The sequence below is a fragment of the Littorina saxatilis genome, linkage group LG12, assembly GCF_037325665.1.
Source record: "Littorina saxatilis isolate snail1 linkage group LG12, US_GU_Lsax_2.0, whole genome shotgun sequence".
Lineage (NCBI taxonomy): Eukaryota > Metazoa > Mollusca > Gastropoda > Littorinimorpha > Littorinidae > Littorina > Littorina saxatilis.
This window is the reverse complement of record NC_090256.1, coordinates 17,488,078-17,509,631: the sequence shown is the minus strand read 5'-3', so window position 1 is coordinate 17,509,631 and position 21,554 is coordinate 17,488,078. Positions and strand designations below refer to the sequence as shown.

The following is a 21,554-nucleotide window of genomic DNA, read 5'->3' as shown; positions in this document are numbered from 1 at the left end:
TGAACGAAGTCACACCACTCAAAATTCACACAAAACGACGCTTTGCATGTTTTCAAACGTGTTCATGCTCTGTCAATCCTATCCATTTATCCATGTAGGATCTTTACAATACGAGGCATCAATCCAGGTGTTCATCTGATTAATATTAAAACTCACGAGCTTTGACTCCTTGGGCTGACGGGTTGGCTGGAGCTGCTTCGGTTTCCTCTTCTTCTGAAACCAAACCAATTAGCACATGTACATTAAAAACGTTATTTTAGGGGGTAGCTAGAGTGTTCTTCTCAGAAACCACGATGCAGAATATCAGCCCACGTTGTTTGTTTTGACAAAACTAGGCAAATGTTTCATGTAAGCCACTACCAATGCAATACATGAACTTACATTAAGTTAAGTCATGGACAGGGCCAAGCTTAACGGACTTTATGTTATAATGCTACCTTTAGTCCATTAAGACGCTCAAGTCCTAGCTCATGACAGTGAAAAATGTATACAAGTATTTACTCAAACTAGCAATATTTTTCACATTTCAACGATTGTTCCCCCTTGTACCTTTTACAATCAGTCCTGAGAGTTAACTGCTAAACAAACAAAACCCACGAATTATGTGTACAGCATATTGTGGCCTGACGTTTTTGTATCCTGACTGTGAAGTTTACATTACCTGTTTCGACCTTTTTGCTATCCCTCAGCATCTGTTTGTATGTCGCTTCTTCTTCACGAAACACCTGTATACAGAAAGTGTCACGTGTCATTATTAACGTATTTTCCTCTGTGTCCTTTCATTCCTGCCTGTCAGTCCAGTGTTTCCCCTTCACTTGCTCATCAGCTAGTATTCTGCCTCTTTCTATCACTGCTTTTCCCTCTCTCTTCGTCCTAGCATGTTTGCGAACTTATCATTGCCTGTTCCCTCTCTCTTCGTCCTTGTTGACGAACTTATCATTGCCTGTTCCCTCTCTCTTCGTCCTTATTGACGAACTTATCACTGCCTGTTCCCTCTCTCTTTGTCCTTGTTGACGAACTTATCATTGCCTTTTCCCTCTCTCTTCGTCCTTGTTGACGAACGTATCATTGCCTGTTCCCTCTCTCTTCATCCTTGTTGACGAACTTATCACTGCCTTTTTCCTCTCTCTTCGTCCTTGTTGACGAACTTATCACTGCCTTTTTCCTCTCTCTTCGTCCTTGTTGACGAACTTATCATTGCCTTTTCCCTCTCTCTTTATCCTTGTTGACGAACTTATCACTGCCTTTTCCCCCCTCTCTTCGTCCTTGTTGACGAACTTATCACTGCCTTTTCCCTCTCTCTTCGTCCTTGTTGACGAACTTATCACTGCCTTTTCCCTCTCTCTTCGTCCCTATTGACGAACTTATCACTGCCTTTTCCCTCTCTCTTCGTCCTTGTTGACGAACTTATCATTGCCTTTTCCCTCTCTCTTCGTCCTTGTTGACGAACTTATCATTGCCTTTTTCCTCTCTCTTCGTCCTTGTTGACGAACTTATCACTGCCTTTTCCCTCTCTCTTCGTCCATATTGATGAACTGTTTTTGTTTTTTATCCCAATCATCGGTTTACTTTCTTACGTCTCACCCTATGCTTCCTTATCCCGTCCTCGTCCTTTTCCTTCCTTATATTTTCCTAATCTCTGATCCTTTCCTTTTTTTATCGTGTTCTCATCCTCCTTTTCTCACATCTTATGGCTGCCTAAATGGCGGGGTAAAAATGGCCATACAAGTAAAAACCGACTCGTGCAAATAACACGCGTGTACGTTGGAGTTTCAGCCCATGAACTCAGAAGAAGAAGAATGTATCTTATCCTCTTTCTTTCTTAACCCCACTTCCTTCCCTACCCCTTCCTTGTCTTTTGTACTCTTCTTTCATTGTAATTTTCTTATCCGTCATATTTCCTTATCAAGTTCAAGTTCAAGTTTTATTAGTCCATAACCCATGGGGGCATTTTGAACAATAAATACAATCATGATATATGCTAATAAAGTAAATAAATGGAGGGGAATTTTTTTTTTTTAATGAAAAACTACAAAGTTACAAAGTCCAAAATATTCTTTTGCAATTTCTTTTTCTTAGTAGCAAACAACTTTTTAAATTTAAGTGCATTAGGTTTTTTCCAATAGTAAGGTGGTAACAACTCAGCTCTTTCCCGAACATACTGTGGATTTACGGTACGTGCGTGTGTGTGTTTGTGTGTGAATGTGTGTTTATGTATGTGCAGCTGTTCATGTGTGTGTGTGTGTGTGTGTGTGTGTGTGTGTGTGTGTGTGTGTGTGTGTGTGTGTGTGTGTGTGTGTGTGTGTGCGTTCGTTTCCCCCCCCGCCTTTTTTTCCCCCTCCCTCCCCCCCCCCCCCTTTTATGAATGTGTATCACTTTTAGTCTAGTATGCCTGTGCCCATGACATCATCCAACCACTTCTCTCCCCTTTCATTCATTTCCGTTCCTAGAGTTCCTTCCCTTTTTTGCGTGTTTCCCCTCCATTTTCTTTCAAACCTTGTCCGTTCCGTGTTGAGTCTGCTTTTTGTTGTCTTTTGTGTTCTTGTTTTTCCTGATGAAGCTTCCATAAGCGAAAATTCGTACCGTCTTGTCTCGCTCTTGTATCGGTGAGTACAGTATTCCTTTGTTTTTTAACTTTCTTTCTTCTTTGAAAAAATCACAGACAAATAAATAATGAAACTCATCACCTATGTCTTGTGATACACATTTGGTGCAAATTCTTTCTGATCTCGGGATATTAAGATAACGTTCTTTATGTACAGGCAAATTGTTGTTTAATGTTCTAAACTTCATCATCTTCCTCATCTTTCATCCTCTTCCTTCTTTAACCCACATCTTTCTCCCTCTCTTGGTCCTTCCTTGTCTTTTATCGTCTTAATCTCTCTTGACCCTTTCCTCATCCCTCATCATCCCATATCCCCCCCACCCCCCTCCCCCCAACTCCCTTTGTTTCTTTCTTCTTACCCTCTTAAGTACTGTTTACCCTGATCAACGAAACCTGACGGGCACAATTTAACCTAGAACTGACCTTGGTCAGGTTTTCATCCTTCTTGTGCAGAATAAAGAAGACGTCGGAGATGGCAGTGTCCGGGTGCTGTCTCCCATAGTCCAGGGCGGCCTCGAACATGGTGTTGCACACCAAGGGGGCCGGGTAGTTCAGATTACCCGTACCCAGCGAGGGGAAGCCGATAGACCCCATGCCCAGCTTGTCAGCCTCCGCCATGCACTTCGTCACTGCATCTCTCACCACCTTTTTACGCATGAGGAAAATGAATGAAATATTCCGGCGTGGCCTGAGAATACAAATGATTAAAGGGGTTGGGTGTGTAAAATTAAAGAACAAGTCGCGTAAGGCGAAATAACAACATTTAGTCAAGCTGTCGAACGCACTGCATTTTTTCACCAAGACCGCATACTCGTAGTTTCGTCAGTCCACCGCTCGTGGCAAAGGCAGTGAAATCGACAAGCCAGAATAGTGCGGTAATGGTCGCGCTGAGCAGGATAACACGCTTTTCTGTATCTCTATTCTTTTTAGCGTACTGAGTTTGTTTTTAATCCAAACATATCATATCTATATGTTTTTGGAATCAGGGACCGACAAGGAATAAGATGAAATTGTTTCTAAATCGAGAGAGAGCGAGAGAGAAAGAAAGAGAGACAGACGTATAGACAGACAGACAGACAGACAAAAGAGAGAAAAAAGTATTGAAACAAAAAAGGGATGTTGGTTTACGAATGGAAGGCAAGAGTTTATATAGATGTACACAAAATTACTTTTGCTATATATGCAGAAGTGATTTGTAAAATACTTTCTCCAAATTCTGAACGTACAAGTGTTCTTTTTCCATCTGCTTTCAGAAATAACAGAACGGACGACAGTTGCTCTTGGTTTAATAATTATACATGTGAGTGTTTTGTCTGTACGTCTGCGTTTCATCATTCACCGGCTGTATCTTTTCTTGATTTTTCTTCTCAGACAGAGTCTTAATTTTTACACATCTGGTTGCAAAACTAAGGGAACGGAATTAATAAGTCTGTCATATTTCAGTGTTGCCGGTATGTCTGCGTGTCATCATTTACATGCTGTATCTTTTTTCATCCCTCTGCTCAGGCAGAATAATTTAGAATTTGGCAAACAATTTCTCAAAATGCTTAGAGCATAAGTGTGTTGTTGATTTTTTTGTATCTGGTTGCACAATTAAGGCAACGGGCGGCGACTGCAAAGACTTAATGTGTCTGTCAAAGTTGTTGCCATCTTGTATGCGTGTAATCATTTACCTGCCGCATCTCCTGATCCGCCTGAACCTTCTGCTCAGGAAGGCAGCAATGGAACAGTTTCTTGCACATGAGTTTGCCTCCACTTGAGACGGCAACGTCCCCGATTGTGATGCCTTGAGGGTAGGTGCTTGCGAGTTCCTGCTGTATCTCAGGACCCCCGACCTTCAGTAGCGCGCTCGACACTTGTCCGTTGCTCATGTTCAGAGTTGGGTTGGATGAGTTGACCAAGACGTGGTGCTGAAAGAATATTAACCGGATCAAAAGTTTGAAAACAAGTTAAGGTTGACACTTCACGCAGATTTTGCTCCTAATGGAATTTGCTGCAATTTAAGATTATGACGGCTTGATCATGATACTTAACGTATCCTTCTATCCTTCTGTTTTTCTGGATCATTTGGTTTTCAAGACTTGAAATAACATTTAAATCAAATGGTGTGAGAGTCTGACATAGAAGACTCTCCATACGTGCTTGACTTGTACTAACATTCATTTTTGACATCATTTTCATGCAATTTCATTCTTAACTGCCTGGGTGACAAAAACAGAAACAAAAATCTTATCTGACACGCCAGACATCTTGTTTTTTCGAGTAGTAATGCTTAAGCTCGTTTGAGTAATAATAATTATTATTAACATGAGTTGTGTGATTGCACAATTCTTTCACCTCTTCTTTGGTGATGTCAGACATGACAGACAAGTACAGCCTCGGTCTTGCAGGGAGGTCAGGCTTCGGCTGGCCAGGCGGTCTCTCTGCGGCTGCAGAGTCTGGGAAAATTGGAAAACATCACAGACACATGTCACTTAATACTATAAGTTGCAGTGTATCGAAGTTCAATAGACGATGCTCGGAAATACCTCTGTTGGTTTTGTATGGGTTATGAAAGAGTGAATACTCTCGCTTTTGCTGGGTCAATTTTTCCCAAGTGACATTATAGGGCATTCATTAGCGAGGGGTGTGTCTGACACACGTAGAGAAGGAGCACGTGTGAAAAGCTTGCCTCACCAATACAGGGGTGGGACTCTCTTGTGATGAAAAACAAGGAAGTCCCTTTTTTTCTAGGGGGTTCGGGGGCATGCTACCCCGAATTTTTGTAAATGGTACATTAATATCTGTGCAATCTGGTGCATTCTGAGACTAAACTTCAACTCGTTTAATTTAACTCTCAAGCCTCATGTGTTCTGTTCCATCTTCCCTTCTCTCCATATCATTCAGTCAAGAAGTTATATATAGATACTGTGAAGAAATGGGATGCGAAAAAATAGATTACCCCAGCGGAATTCCTAAGTTGTGTTCGCGGAAAGTCCCACCCCTGCCAATAGCAAGAGTATTCATTCTTTCACAACCCATACAAACACATGTTATTCTAGCCATATACTTCATACGCCAAGCGTATGACACACAAGACATGCTCATAATTATATTAATTCTAAAGTGTGGCCATAATCGTTACCTCTCTTTTGCTTTCCCCTAGTGTTGCCACGTTGTTTTGGCTCTCCGGCCGTAGAAGGCATCGCTATGGCCTCCCAAAGGGCAGCTGTTTCTTCAAAGGTAGATCTGGAACCAAACTCTTCTGCGAAGACGTCATGGGCATGATAGCCTTGCAACGGGCTCGGACTCCTCACTGCTGCGTCTTCCCAGCCCATGAACCCTTCAGGGATATCGTTAGGATCCAGGACCAAACATTTTAGCTCATGTTCAATCTCTTCTCGCTTCGCCATCCACTGGCTCATGGAGAAAAAGTTCTTCATGGAGGGCTGGGTGTAGGTTTTGTGCCTCTCTGTAAGCGTCTCTCGGAAACTGGAGTAGATCTGACGAGCGGCGTCGAGGTACATGCTGTTGCCTTTGGCGACGATCTGATCGTTGTTCGAGTCAAACTCAAAGTCCTCCACTTGTAGGTGAATGTCATATGCCTTCTGTTGCATGTACGCCTTAAACAGCTTATGCATGGCGTGTGGGAGAGGGAAAGGGTGCTCTTGCATGCTGTTTTCCTGTATAAAGTCCTGCAGAGCTTTGTAATCTTTCTGGACGGAACGACTGTCGCTGACGCTGACAATGGTGAGGGAAGAGGAGTCTTCCTCCATCAACATTTTATCCTTGTTCCGTTCCATGATGGACTCTTTCTGCGTTTTCCATTCTTCAGTCATGAGCACCTCTTTGCTGGCCTCGTCAAATTTGAGAACTCTTCGTTGGACAGCCTTGAGTGCTGTCATCTGCACCACCTCGGCTCTCTCGGCGTCGAAGGAATACACGTGGAAACCGTCTGGTCCAAACTCAACCTCGTCTTCAGGGCCTTCTTGCAAGCACAGCGATTCCACAATCTTCTTCGCTGCAGCTGATTCAAGAAGTTTCGAGTGAAGTGGGGACTCCCAACGGCGAGTGAGCGAAGTCATGACACCAGATGTTTCCAAATAAGCCAGTTTGGCTGCCTGTGTTTCTTCAGGCAGACCTTTCAGTTCCACGTAGCCTCCTTCTTCGAAATATGCAATACCAAGTTGTGGGTACATACGTGGAATGTCCTTGATCGCCTTGTGCTTTTTCAGAAGCCGCTGCTGTCCACGTGTGAACTCCATTTTCGCCTGTGTTTCTTTCTTCTTTCGTTGGAGGTCCTGTTGGACCTCTCCGACCTTAAAAACAAGGTTGTCAACAAGCTCCTTCTGTTCCTCCCCCTTGTAGGCAATAGTCAGACGGTTCTTGTTGGCAACGTAACCGAAGCCTACATCAGGCTTGCCTGCAATCATTTCGTCCAAGATGTTTTGGGTTTCGGCAAACTCGTCTTCTGTGACGTCCATCTCTTGTACAAAGACAGCTGGCAGGAAATCTTGTAGTAAGCCTTGAACACCCTCTGCCCAGCTTTTAGCCTTCTCTCTGCATCCTTCTGTGTCTGGTGTGAGCGTGCAAACTATGGAACTAGATCCAGGAATGTTCAGGTTGATCTCGAGACACGCGTACTGATTCCCCAGTGAAGTCAGGAATAACTCCTTCAAGCTGGGAAGAAGATCAAGCAGTGAGATCTTGTGAAGTTCTTCAACAGAGATAGGGAGAGGCTGAGGGATCTTGGCTGTCGGTTCTTCAGAGCCACCTCCCACCCCAAGACACTCCATGTACATGTTGACGTTGACAGGCTGACTTTGGATTTTGTGTTGTTTGCCAGCGACTCTCGCTGCCACTGAAATTACAATAGTAAAAAGAACGTGAAGAATTAGTATAGCAGTATACAAAAAGTGAGAAACGGGCAAACATTTTTGTCTAAACAATATGTGAACAAGTAACACATCATAAACAAATTTCTTTGAAGATGAAGACAAATAGATCCTAATTTTGAGGGTGACAAGTATTTGCGTTCTTTCTTTGTTTCCCTGTTATTATTTGGGGTTTTGTTTTTGTGATTTGGTTTTCTTTACAGTGTAGGAATAAAAACGTTAGCGTAGATACAATAACAATACAAACAAAAATCATAATCCCACCGTCTGGTTTATCAAAGGTGACAAGGGCATACTGTTCATTAATGAACATTTCCACGCCCCAAACGTCCCCGCCACCGCTGCGCTTGGTATTCTCGAAATAGTTGGTGAGAGTGTCTTCAGAAACGTGTTGATTAACAGGCAGACCGTTCACTAGCACTGTGCAGCTCACAGGAATGGAGTCCACTGTCAGCTTTCTTTGCTTGAACTGTTTCTTGGTCAATGCAGTTTGTACTTTCTGGCGGTCTAAACAAACATGCAAAAGAAAATGTCTGAAATATTTTACAGAAACCATATCGTCAAGAGTTCTTTATTTTACTTGTTCAACAGTGATAGCGCTAAATATCTTACAAACCGGTATGACATAATGAGCTGATCACAATGCTCTCACGTAAATCAGTCAATCATTTTATATTATTGACACCAAGGGTCATTGACTTCCCCCCACGACAATGGCAAAAGTGTATCATTTTACCAAATGACACTTTTTCTCTCTCTCTCTCTCTCTCTCTCTCTCTCTCTCTCTCTCTCTCTCTCTCTCTCTCTCTCTCTCTCTCTCTCGTACAGACAAATGATTTTCTTTTTAGTCTTTATTCCCCCCCCCCCACCACCACCACCCGGTCAAACCAAATAACAATCGGTTCGTCTGACCGAGCACCCATCTCTTAATCGGTATTGGCGAATCTCAATCGGTAAAATACCGGAAATTATCGGTAAAATACCGGAAATTACCGGTAAACGCGATCCCTGTTCAAATGCTCATAGTTTGCTATAATTTAAAGTAGTTCAGGAGCAACAGCAGCAACAAACACAATAACAACAGCGACAACAGGAGAGTAACCAGACGATATGCTTGTGTTAAGGATATGACATGGTCACATTGCCACCAAAAGAGGACGTCAACATAGGGCAGTGTTGGTGGTCCTACAAGCGTGCATGAAAGACGAAAACTCCATTTGAAACATATTCAGCTCTCTAGCTCAGTAAACCTAAATCAAACGTCCAGAGCGTAAACCTATCATGCTCACCTCTTGTACCAGTAATCCGTAGATAGACAATAATAAGTATTACAACATCAACAACAAACAAGTCGCGTAAGGCGAAAATACAACATTTAGTCAAGTAGCTGTCGAACTCACAGAATGAAACTGAACGCAATGCAATGTTTCAGCAAGACCGTAGCATCGTCAGTCCACCGCTCATGGCGAAGGCAGTGAAATTGACAAGAAGAGCGGGGTAGTAGTTGTGCTGAGAAGGATAGCACGCTTTTCTGTACCTCTCTTCGTTTTAACTTTCTGAGCGTGTTTTTAATCCAAACTTATCATATCTATATGTTTTTGGAATCAGGAACCGACAAGGAATAAGATGAAAGTGTTTTTAAATTGATTTCGAAAAAAAAATGTTGATAATAATTTTTATATATTTAATTTTCAGAGCTTGTTTTTAATCCAAATATAACATATGTATATGTTTTTGGAATCAGCAAATGATGGAGAATAAGATGAACGTAAATTTGGATAGTTTTATAAAAAAAATGGTTTTTTTTACAATTTTCAGATTTGTAATGACCAAAGTCATGAATTAAATTTTAAGCCACCAAGCTGAAATGCAATACCGAAGTCCGGCCTTCGTCGAACATTACTTGACCAAAATTTCAACCAATTTGGTTAAAAAATGAGGGCGTGACAGTGCCGCCTCAACTTTCACGAAAAGCCGGATATGACGTCATCAAAGACATTTAATAAAAAAAATGAAAAAAAACGTATGGGGATATCATACCCAGGAACTCTCATGTCAAATTTCATAAAGATCGGTCCAGTAGTTTGGTCTGAATCGCTCTACACGCACGCACACACACACACACACACATACACCACGACCCTCGTCTCGATTCCCCCCTCGATGTTAAAACATTTAGTCATAACTTGACTAAATGTAAAAAGGATCAAACTGAAACACTTACCAATGTCGTCCTCAAAGATGACAACAGCAGTTCCCTCTTCGTCAGCAAAGAGAACCTTGTTTACAGTGAGTCCTGATTTGACCTCCACGAAATTCACGAGTTCGTCTGCAGATTTCACTTCCGGTAGATTCCTCAGAAGAATGCGGTCTTTGCACATTTCTGGCGGTTTGTAGAGGCTCACTTCGAGCGTTTGTCCATCCAGCTTGTGCTGTCGTTCGGCCACGTTGGCAGCATCTGGGGAAAATATATTTAATCTATTTGGTCATAATGTACCATACATTTAAGCATGCCCAGAGCTGTATGTAACAACTATTCTCTCCAGCAGAACAAAACGTGTCTTTGAGCAACACAGTGACAGTGTGTAACCTACACTTCGAATGTTTAGCATTTACTACAATTTCAATACTTAAATTGCTTGCAAGATGAAGGTGCAGACAAAAGCTGGATGCTTATCCAACCCCAGTATCATTCTACGAACATTAATGCCCACAAAAACTGTACCTTGAGGATCCTCAAAGGTAACAAAGAAGACCTCCTTCTTGGAATCCAGTCTGACATTCTCAACATTCCCTCCGCCAGACCGACGCTTATTCTCGAAGTAGTTCGTGAGAGTGTCGGTACTGGTGGTTGAGGTTAGACCTCGCACGCTGATCGTGTTGAGTCCCTTGGACTCTTCAGATCTCGGGTCATCTTGAACTTGTGGAGACGGCTGTGAGTAAAGTCTCAGCTTTAGGGGACTGCCGTCGATAGTATGCTTCTTCTTCAGCACTTGCTTTGCCGCTGCACAAGTAGAGGAAACACAAGTGAATATATTGTCTACAGTTTTACAGAATACAGAATGAATTTGAAAGAAACATCAGGATTTCTTTGCATACAACTTGGTACAATGGACACACTTTCGGTTATCGATATCTCCCATTTGCCATTTCATCATCTAAATCTTTAAAAAGAAGCATACACTTAAAACGACAAACTAGCAACTGTGAAAACTATCTAAAAATGTTTCAGTAATCACTGCAGGAGAACAAAAAACACTCGTGTTTGCTATACATGTTTTATGCCAAGTTCAAATAAAAACAGCAGTTCTGGCTATATATATATATATATCTTGTTTTTTTTTCTTTTTTTCTTTTCATTTTTAGGGTGGTGGGGGGGGGGCTGACAATGGGGTCCCTTAAAATATCCTTCGGTTCGAATGCACACTTCTCTTAACTAGAGAGACCTCACCATCACGCTAGAACTCACTGTCTGCTTCTTCAAACGTGATAATCGCGACTCCAGAGCCCTCAGAGTATTGAACATCTTTCACTGGACCTCCACCAGAGCGACGTTTGTTTTCAAAGTAGTATGAGATCGTTTCTTCTGAAGTGTTTAAGGCGAGGCCTTCCACTTTCAAAGAAGAGGACAGTTCAGGGACTGGCTTTGTATCTTTGGCATCTTTGGAGGTTGCGGATGGGGTCCAGAGGCTGACTGTCACCTTTTTGCCACTTATCTTGTGCTCTTTCTCGAGAACAGCCTTCACGTCTAAAAATAAAAACAGTGTATCAAGGTATAATACACACATTTTAGACGATTTCATTCGTTTTATATCATGTTTCAAGATGCGGGGAGGGTTAATTGAATCGATGGAAATGTTGAAAGGAAAAGTGTTGATTTACGCAGTTAAATTCAGATTTTTACTCAGAGCTTGCTGAAACTCAGTTCTTTGTTTCATCGTTTCCTATCTCTATGATATCTCTCTCGCTCTCTCTCTCTCTCTCTCTCTCTCTCTCTCTCTTTCGTTCCCCGTTCTCTCTCTCTCTCTCTCTCTCTCTCTCTCTCTCTCTCTCTCTCTCTCTCTCTCTCTCTCTCTCTCTCTCTCTCTCTCTCTCTCTCTCTTTCTCTATCTCATGGAGCAGCCTATATGCTAGTACAAATTTACTTCTTTCAGAAAAAATTTCATTAGAAAGAAAAAATACCTTCAGGATTAGCGAATGTGACCACGGCCTTTCCCTTCTCAGCATCCAGCTGCACGTCCTGCACAACTGCGGTTCTTTCGAAGTACAACTGCAGCAGTTCCTCGGAGGCTTTGGAGGTCAAACCACTGACATTGACCTTGGTTACCGGTGGACTGGGGGTCGAGGTCACAAGGCTCAATGTCACAGGTTTGCCACTGATCTTGTGGCTTTTCTGCAGAGCAGCTTGTGCATCTAAAACAAAAAGCAAAGTATGTGACAAATTGCAAAAAATGTCGTATACCTACTGATTACAAAGTACTGTCCTTTCACGTTTCACTTGCAGAAACACATACAGAACCCTAACTGGAACTAAAAGCTCAGTGAAGTTAATGAAAGTGTGTCGAATTTGTTAATTGTGCTGATAACACAAAACGATCTCACAATATTACAGCGATCAATAGTGCTGACAGCACAAAACTGTCTCAAAATAAAAGCATACTCAGCCTTGCTGAGAGCACAAAAACTATCTTAAAGTATAAGCATACTGAATCTTGCTGATGGTACAAAAACTGTCCATCGAACAATTAATATCCACAGCCATGTGTGTCTCCTGCCTCCGAACACACACGCTACAGAGCTCGACTCGATGTGCGCAGTTTCGTATAAAATTATTTTCCAAATTTCTCCACTGTGTTTTATAAAATAATCATATTATGAAAGCACATACATTCTTATCTTAGTTGTTATGTATTCATTGTTAGAAAACATCGGCATTATTCATGTTTTACTTTAAACGCAATCATTGTTATTTATAGATCACAGGCACTTGATGTAAGTAGGTCACACACGTGTAAATGTTGTGCCCAGTCCTTGTTTTTGTTTCTGTTATTATTTTAGTTAGCAGGTCTAGTTGAGCACGTATTAAGTATCATGTACCCACTACTAGTCATTGTGCATTTTAGTTAATGGACTGATGATGTCATTTGTATGGAGTCGACGTACGTGCGAGGATATGTATGTGTGTGGGAGGGGGGGGGGGGGCGCGGGAGATGGAAGCTTGCTGTATGTTATGTAATGTATATATTGTGTGTGATACGTGGAAATGTGATACTATCTATTTGCATGTATGATACAGGTACAAATGTGATAATTGTAGGCTTATACTAGTGATTACTGTGTGTGATACATGAAATGTGATATGAATGCTGTTTTTATATGTTATACTCTTACTTTCTCCCAAGCGCAAGACAAATTCTTCTATGAAAATTGAAGCCAATAAAATTTGAGTTGAGTTGAGTTGAGTCTTAAAACAAAAGCATACTCAAGCCCCGCCTGTTTATACCTTCAGGATCAGTGAAAGTGATTACAGCCTCTCCCTTCTCAGAATCTAACTGCACCTCCTTCACATCTCCAGTTCTCTCAAAGTACAACTGCAGCAGTTCTTCTGAAGCCTTTGATGTCAGGCCGCTGACTTTGACCTTGGCGGATGGCCCAGGCGGCCTGTAGGGAACCACTGTCAGTTTGGTGCCGTATGCCACGTGCTCGCCTTTCTGTACCACCGCTTCTGCAGCTGAAAAAAAGATACAGTATGGCACATTTTAATAGAGACTAGTTTTTAAGGTCACTGCAGATATATATAGTAACCATTATGGCTTTTTTTTAGCTCACGTCTGTGTGCATTTAACTATAGTTTTGTGCAAGGTGTAAGAACATTTAGGGTTACAGTGGACCCCCCTCCCCTTTTTCAAGGTCGCCCCCTCCCCCTCCCCCCTTTTCAAGACCTTGATTTTTCAGGTTCTCTGTTCATAGATTATGGATTGCTCGCTCTTTACGGAGGGCACCTAGGATGTTCTCGTTTGGTGAGCGTTCAAATGGAAGGGTGTTTGTACTGTGTGTAAAAGCCTGACAGTATCTGTGATGGTTTACAGGAGGCTTACTGTGCCTTTAACTTCTGTTTTAAGACTTCGGACCGAGCCGTTTTTAAGACCTGATTTTGTCAGATTTTTGGAGGTCCTAAAGGGTGGGTTCCTCTGTATATAGATCGGAATCCGTTGTGAGGTCAGTCGAAATACAATGTTCACCTCATCAATCTAAAAAGGTATTGAGAAGTTCATCAACGGGTGAGGAAAAGGTCAGTGTACCCGTACGCCTTACCTTTTTTGTCCTCAAAAGTGATGAGGGTCACACCACGGTCCTCCAGCACCTCGACCTTCTTGATCTTGCCTCCTCCAGACTTCTTGGTGCTCTCAAAGTACAGCTCCATCATCTCTTCGTCCACAGTATCACCAGCCCCTGACACCTCCACGGTACAGGAGAAGTCCTCTGTATCCTCTGTGTGTTGCTCTTCAGGCTGTTGCGCATGCTCATCGTGCACGCTTAGGATCAGTGTTTTCTTGGACACGGTGTGGGGTCGTTGGAGAACACGTTCCACAACTGTAACAGATGTAAAGCACTGCGACGTTTAAGCTAGGAAAGGATCGATGAACGTGTGCAGGAATATGTGTTTAAGGATACTGATGGGGCCAGGTATCACCTTTTACAACTATCCATGATTATAAGCTAACAATTCCAAGTCAATACAGTCATTAGTAATTGTGTCGGCAACAAAAAGTTTCAGACATCTAATTACAATTAGCTCAGCCTTGTAGCCAATGTGTCTATGGTCGCATAAATCATCTTAATAATGTGTCTATGGTCGCATAAATCATCTTAATAAAGACTAAAAAAACAAAGCAAAGAGCAGGAAGCTAGCACGGCAGCGGAATCATTCAAAATAGTTGGATATTTGGAGATAATAATAGGAGTTTTGAGTTAAAAAGGAGACACACCTGCTGGGTCTTCAAACGTAACCAGAACGTATCCCTCCTCGCGATGATCAGTGACGTTGGTGACTGAACCTCCGCCAGATTTGGGACTTTCAAAGTAGAACTCCAGTAGCTCCAGGTTCACATCACTATTGACACCATTCACTCGTACTGTGCACGGGGTTGAAGGGCCTTTGCTTGTATCTGATATTCAATAAATATTATAAAAAGTTATGCCCAATAGGACTGAAGAAAAGTTTAAGATGTCCGTAGTAGGACAGGTAAGTTTAATCTCCAGACAATGTATTCAACCTGAAAACAGGAATGCTATCTGAAAACGTCACCAAGGAATGAATGAAGTAGCATCTTCGGTGGCAGCATACAGTATCCAATAGAAGATGGAAATAACCCTGTCGGGGTTGTATGGGTTGTGAGAGAGTGAATACTGTTGCCTTTATTGAGTCAAACGTTCCCCTGTGACATTATAGGCCAGACACTGGGGAGGGTTCTGTCTTAAACACGTAGACGAAGACAAGGGACTGGGTGGCCGAGTGGTAACGCACTTGCGCTCGGAAGCGAGAGGTTGCGTGTTCAGGCCTGGGTCAGGCCGCAATTTTCTCCCCCCTTTCCTAACCTAGGTGGTGGGTTCAAGTGCTAGTCTTTCGGATGAGACGAAAAACCGAGGTCCCTTCGTGTACACTACATTGGGGTGTGCACGTTAAAGATCCCACGATTGACAAAAGGGTCTTTCCTGGCAAAATTGTATAGGCATAGATAAAAATGTCCATCAAATACCCGTGGGACTTGGAATAAAGTAAAAAAAATTCCATCTCACACGGCATTAAGTCTCAGGAAACATGAATACACGCATGCAGGAAAAAAAATAAAAAAATATGGGTAGCGCCGTATGTATGGCAGCTCGCTTTCCCCGGGGAGAAAGCAGCCCGAATTTCCATGAGGGTAACCTCACTGGACTGTAAATCTTATCCAATCCAATCCAATCCAATCCAAGAAGCATGTGGGGAAAGCTTGCCTCAATAAAAGCAAGAGTATACACTCTTTAACAACCCATACAAACCCGAAAGAGTTATTTCCGTAGTTCATCTTATATGGGCAGGTTTGGTTAATAGTCGCTACCCACAATCCCTGATAGCCGGAGTCTTCATCACCTAACTGACTGCAGTAATCCCAGGTCAATTTGCTCAATGGGAGTTCCAGTGTCTTTTTAAGGCTCCTTCCTCGGATCAACGTACAATAATGGTGTCTAGCAACACAGATCACATTTACTGATCGAGGCTGCTTTTTACATTTAGTTAAGTTTTGACTAAATGTTTTAACATTGAGGGGGAATCGAGACGAGGGTTGCGGTGTATGTGTGTGTGTGTGTCTGTCTGTGGGTGTGTGTGTGTGTAGAGCGATTCAGACCAAACTACTGGACCGATCTTTATGAAATTTGACATGAGAGTTCTTGGGAATGATATCCCCGGACAGTTTTTTCATTTTTTCGATAAATACTTTTGATGACGTCATATCTGGCTTTTTGTAAAAGTTGAGGCGGCACTGTCACACCCTCGTTCTTCCATTTGAAATTTTTGTAAAGCAATCTTCGACGAAGGCCGGACTTCGGTATTGCATTTCAGCTTAGAGGCTTACAAATTAATAAATTACTTTGGTCAAAACCACTTGCCTGCCTTTGGACGGGTATACCCGTCATGCGCTTGTGCAGCCGCAGCGCCTTAAGACGGGTTTACCCGTCTTCTCCGTTCCGGGATTTTCCAGAAATGCTATGTCACTGCTGACACACAAATAGCAGCCAATGGCTTGGTAGGATACCTCATTCTCATGAATAAACATAAATGGTGAGGCGATTTTGCGTCTGAAGGCTATTTTTGGCCTTGGCGACAGGGTAGGGGAGAGAAATCTCGACTCGTCAAAATGGCTAACGGTGACAGTCGACCGGCCCGTAGTAGGGAAAAACAAAGCCGGACTGACGCTACAGGCGGTGCAAATGATTATGGATGCTGACAGGGGGAGGGGGAGATCTTCTTTCGGACGATTCGTTGGAAACAGGTAGATGATAGTGATTATAATCCTTTCTTGGAGCGAGCAAAACAGCCACCTGTGTTTGATCCACAGGCACCGGAAGATGCGCCGGACTGATTTTTCAAAAGTTCATATTTAAACATCATTATAAGCCAAACTAATGATCATTTCCATGATTAGACACTAAAAACAGATTCTTGGTTCAATTTCCTTTAAAAATAACATAGGTTTTACTTACCTACCTACTGCCAGTTTGAAGCTAGATTTTTGTATGAATTATTACACCCCGAACTCCAATATTCCCTGGCAGTCAGGAATGTACATACACAAGTTTTGATTGGCAGCGAAAGGGTTAAAAATCTGAAAATTGTAATAAATTTTTTTTTATATAAAACGATCCAAATTTACATTCATCTTATTCTACATCAATTCCTGATTCCAAAAAGATATAAATATGTTATATTTGGATTAAAAACAAGCTCTGAAAATTAAAAATATAAAAATTATGATCAAAATTAAATTTCCCAAATCGATTTAAAAACAATTTCATCTTATTCCTTGTCGGTTCCTGATTCCAAAAACATATAGATATGATATGTTTGGATTAAAAACACGCTCAGAAAGTTAAAACGAAGAGAAGTACAGAAAAGCGTGCTATGCAGCACAGCGAAACCACTACCGCGCTGAACAGGCTCGTCAGTTTCACTCCGTTTTGCACAAGCGGCGGACTACGGTCATTGTGAAAAAATGCAATGCGGTCAGTTTCATTCTGTGAGTTCCACAGCTTGACTAAATGTAGTAATTTCGCCTTACGCGACTTGTTTTATCTTTACACTGACATAAAAACTGTGATGGTGATGTAAAGATTGTTACTGACCATCTTCACCTGAAGATTGGGGTGTGTACGAACTGGGGTGACCGCCAGTGCTCCTCGGCTGACCTGATCCACCGGCAAAGTGAGGACTGCCACCTCCAGATGCTCGTGGTGGGGTGTGCAATCCTGCAGGTTCTCCAAGGCTCTGACCTCGAACTCCTTCTGGTGATAGTGAAGGGTGACCAGCCTGCTGATGGTGTTGGTTCTGTTGATAGCTTGCATACCCTTGTTGCTGTTGTTGCCATCCCTGCTGTTGGTACAATTGTTGTTGATAATGGCCACCTTGCTGGTAAGGATAATGATGACCTCCCTGCCAGGAAGGATCAGGGTAAGACCCACTAGGGCTGGATCGAGCCTGATCAAAGCTTTGTTGCATGCCTGGCGATGGGGTCCCCTGCTGTGGAGGCGGAGACGAGTAGAGCTGCTGTTGGTATGGAGGTGACGGGTACTGAGGTGAGCCGTACCCTTGAATATTTTGCTGGGACATCCACATCTGTAGAGGCCTCATGGCCACAGGGCGGAAAGCGCTTCCCGTGGATTCCGGACCTTGCATGCTGTGCCTCCGCTCAGGATCAACGATGGGGCGAGGGGACATTGATCTCTGGTGGTCCTCTGATGACATCATTCTCTGCTGACCCCCTGCATTGCCTGGGGTCTCCATGGGCATTCTGGGTCTTGGACTGCTTCCAGGAGCATTCCCCACTGGTGATCCTTGTCCTTGTGTGTGTAAGAACCCCTGCTGTTGCCCGGCAACATGTGGGGATTTGCTGAAGGGCTGGCTTGGAGCTGGCTGACCGAACGTTGGTGAACCGTTAGGAGTGGAGAACTGGTCTCCTTCGTCAGAACGAGAAATGTTGATGAATTCGTCCTCCTCCTCCTCTTCCACCTCTTTCTTTCCTGTGCTGTCTGTTGCCTCCGTCGGTGTGGCGCAAGGCTCCATGGCTTCAGCGATCAGCAGTCGGCTGTCGTCTTCAGCTTTGGAACGTTCGTCCAAGGGCTGTTGCTTCTCCGCTGTGTTTGGAGAAAGTGTTTGAGACGTGTCTTCCAAACCTGGAGGTTTAAGCTGTTTCTTCTGCTGAGAAGGGCTGGCAGGTTGAATAAGACGCTGAGATCCTGCTAGGGGAACTGCAGGCGTGCTATTGTTTTTCGCTTGTTCAAGCTGTCGGATGCGATCACTTACCGATAGTATGCCAGACATTTTTTCTCTTTTGGATTTGGGAGAGCCCTCTCTGGCGAGAGGTTCCGTAGGAGCATCCCCTGCTTGCCTTCCGTCGTTGTCCGTCGATGATTCTTCGCCTGCTTGACCATCTGCCGCCTGGGTCTTGAACTTCAGAACGACCCGACCTCCTTCCCCTCGCTGAACCGCCACACCGCTTCTGGACCGCCCTTCGTCAGAACTTTCCCCGTCATTCTCTGCAGCAAGTTTCTGGCCTTCCTCTTTTTCTTTCGAACTGTCTTCATCGATATGGTGAGTTCCCTGTGCTACTCCTTCCTCCGGTGGATCTGTATAGACGTAGTCAGTACGTTCCTCACGATACCCGCGGGGCTCTAAAGGCTCGCTGCTTATAGAAGTGATACCGCTGAAGATTGAAGCAAGATTTGAGGATTCTTCTTTCGCAGACTGGGAAGACTCCGGTGTCTCATCCGTTCCAGCGGCGACTGGTGAGTCTGCCTCGTCCATCAAGCTGTGTTCTTCTCCTGGGTCAGCGCTGCTCTCTAGCGGTTGGCTTTGCTGTAGCTCGATGTGCAGCTGTGCGTGTGGTGGTACTGTGCATGTTGAAGTGAATGTCTTATCACTCTGAGTAGGCTTGTTGGCTGCATCACCCCCTGTGTCTTCTATGGACTGATTCAGTAGAGAGAAGTCGTCAAAACTGTCGGAATCCATTGCCTGTAATTGAAGAATACACACGTGTTACAATGACGGACATTTAGGTAAGCTTTGAAATACACAAAGACACAGAGATACAAAGACCTAAAGGCGAAGGCATCCAATGAGATCACACAGCGCCAGTGACAGCAAAGTTGAATGGATTGAAGCAAATCACGAGAGGAAAGCGAAATTGGAGCGGCTTTAAAACAAGTTTGTCACTATCGGCATCAGTTCGACCCCCACGTTCGGCGTGGCATTTATTTCCATTAGTCAACTTGGTGCTGTCCGAACACCATTGTATGAAAGCATGCGCATGATAAAGATCCCAAGTTCACAGCGAAAGTCTCGGGGCTTGAAAGCATGAACACACGTACGCCGGGGAAAAAAATGAGTATATTAAAATTAATAGTCTTACTTGGTTACTATTACAACGACAAGACATGCACTAAAAATGCAGCCATTGCACAACAACCTTACAGGCATTTAAATCTATACATTCGGCTTAAAGGCACAGTACGCCTCTCGTAAACCATCACAGATACTGTCAGGCTTTTACACACAGTACAACCACACTTTCATTTACACACTCACCGCTTTTGAACATCCTAGGTGCCCCTATGTAAAGAGCGAGCAATTTTCAAAGAATTAATTTTGCGGATTGTCTGATAATAAAATCGGACGGTGCGTTTTGGCGCTGGACCTAACTTTTAACATCTAAATAATAAATTGACAGCTTGTTACACAAACATTCTTAAATCATAAAAGAATTCTTTTTTCACCAAGACAAGATCAGTACAATTCGAAGTTTTGAAAGTTTGAAAAAAGAAAAGCCCGGAAGCAGGGTCAGTCACGCAAGGTCGTGGTTCTCGTAGCAGACGACGGTAATGCCGAGTTTGCGTGATGAATGCGATATGAATGCGATCATGAGGTCAGCTCAGTGTAGGCTATTCAGAAGTGTTTGAAAAGGCGCTTTAGCAGAGTGGTGCGGAGAAAAACAGTCTGTAAATCGACTGCCTTGTACAATACATGTAACAACACTAAGTACGTGGTGCAGGGGCCATGTTTGCTTTAAAAACGCACCTAGCTGCCTGGATTCATTATACCTCATGCATGTGAGCACAATGTCACTTGCTGGGTCAAACAAAACCATAAGTCAGGCTAGGCAACAATTATCAAGCTCAGGACAATTGCAGAAGAAAACAACCAGTACAGCGCACTACAGCCGGAATACACCCTTTGCTTTCTCAGATTAGTTGTTCATAACCTCTGTAACATTTTAAGACTCCCTCCTTTCCAAGACCTGCTTTTCTGATATTTTGATGCGGTTATTAAAGGGGGCTTTCACTGTATCCTCACTAAAGTCAATTCCTACAAAGCATGAATTCGAAATGATACGCCTTCGCTGGGACGACTTGGTGCAGTCTATTCAACATTGTAAGAAAACAAGCGGTGCATGAACCATGGTTTTTAATTTAAAACACCTGCCTGGCTTCATTATGTCAGGACTCGGATGCAGGTGTGCAAATTACCACTTCCTGGTCAAAAATAAACCATCAGTCAGCAGCGAGTGTCAAGCTGAGAATATTTACTTTGAAAAACACTTGAAAAGCAAGCACTATCGGCTATACTCTGCAACTTACTAGCTGTAATCTGCCATGGTCATTTCTTCGTGTAAGATGGCACAATGAGTGTGTTTACATCAAAACCAAAACCAAAACTGACACAATTAACTTACCTGGGGTCAGGACTCTACGTCCTGATTAATACACACGATCACAGAGTCCGCCAGACTGTCAAAACCAGGAATAACAGATGTTTAAACAATTCTAGATGTATGATTTTGATCCGAGACTGTACGATGATCTGGAAAGAGGAGCACAATGCAAACTCCGATTTCTGGTAAAGGTAGGTTTGGTGCGAATCAAAACAGAAAGTAGCGAGCGCCATCTGGCTGCGTTCAGTTGCAGCGTCGTGTTATTGTGCTCTCTGTGTGCCTTTCTGTGTTGGGCTTCACTTGTCACACGTTTTATGCCATGAAACATTGAAATCGCGATGTATCAAGTTTCAAAACATGGTTATCTCTTCTCCTGTTTCAGAACTCAAACCCTTAGGATAGATTAGTGAAGGTATTTTGTTTTGGTTTGAAGTCGTTAGTACACCGACACCGAGTGTCACTGAGAAACCAAAAGTAGGACATTTTCTTCTCACACAGATGTCAATCGTATAAGAGGACATAACGTATGGTTTAAGTATTCATCCAAGTGTTAAAAACAAAAACCACTGCTTCATAATTGGTGTATAACGGTAATTATAGGAAATGATA

General features: G+C 43.0%; 1 protein-coding gene across 2 annotated transcripts in view; it reads right to left on the bottom strand.

Moving 5' to 3' along the window:
• LOC138981397 (protein mono-ADP-ribosyltransferase PARP14-like) overlaps nt 1–21,201 on the bottom strand; it is a 31,330-nt gene extending 10,129 nt beyond the window's left edge. The window contains exons 1-16 of one of the 2 annotated variants that reach the window (XM_070354313.1): nt 20,967–21,201; nt 17,365–19,249; nt 14,469–14,648; nt 13,795–14,073; nt 12,983–13,210; nt 11,662–11,892; nt 10,949–11,227; nt 10,205–10,483; nt 9,704–9,937; nt 7,744–7,986; nt 5,730–7,445; nt 4,943–5,043; nt 4,279–4,515; nt 3,029–3,250; nt 662–725; nt 157–210 (exon numbers count right to left, since the gene is read on the bottom strand). In XM_070354313.1, the coding sequence (XP_070210414.1) occupies nt 157–210; nt 662–725; nt 3,029–3,250; nt 4,279–4,515; nt 4,943–5,043; nt 5,730–7,445; nt 7,744–7,986; nt 9,704–9,937; nt 10,205–10,483; nt 10,949–11,227; nt 11,662–11,892; nt 12,983–13,210; nt 13,795–14,073; nt 14,469–14,648; nt 17,365–19,246 (6,229 nt within the window). In that variant the 5' untranslated portion in view covers nt 19,247–19,249; nt 20,967–21,201. Of the gene's footprint in view, nt 1–156; nt 214–661; nt 726–3,028; nt 3,251–4,278; nt 4,516–4,942; nt 5,044–5,729; nt 7,446–7,743; nt 7,987–9,703; nt 9,938–10,204; nt 10,484–10,948; nt 11,228–11,661; nt 11,893–12,982; nt 13,211–13,794; nt 14,074–14,468; nt 14,649–17,364; nt 19,250–20,966 lie in introns of both variants that reach the window. The other variant, XM_070354311.1, reaches the window with a different exon arrangement.
• Nucleotides 21,202–21,554: the final 353 nt, after the last annotated feature.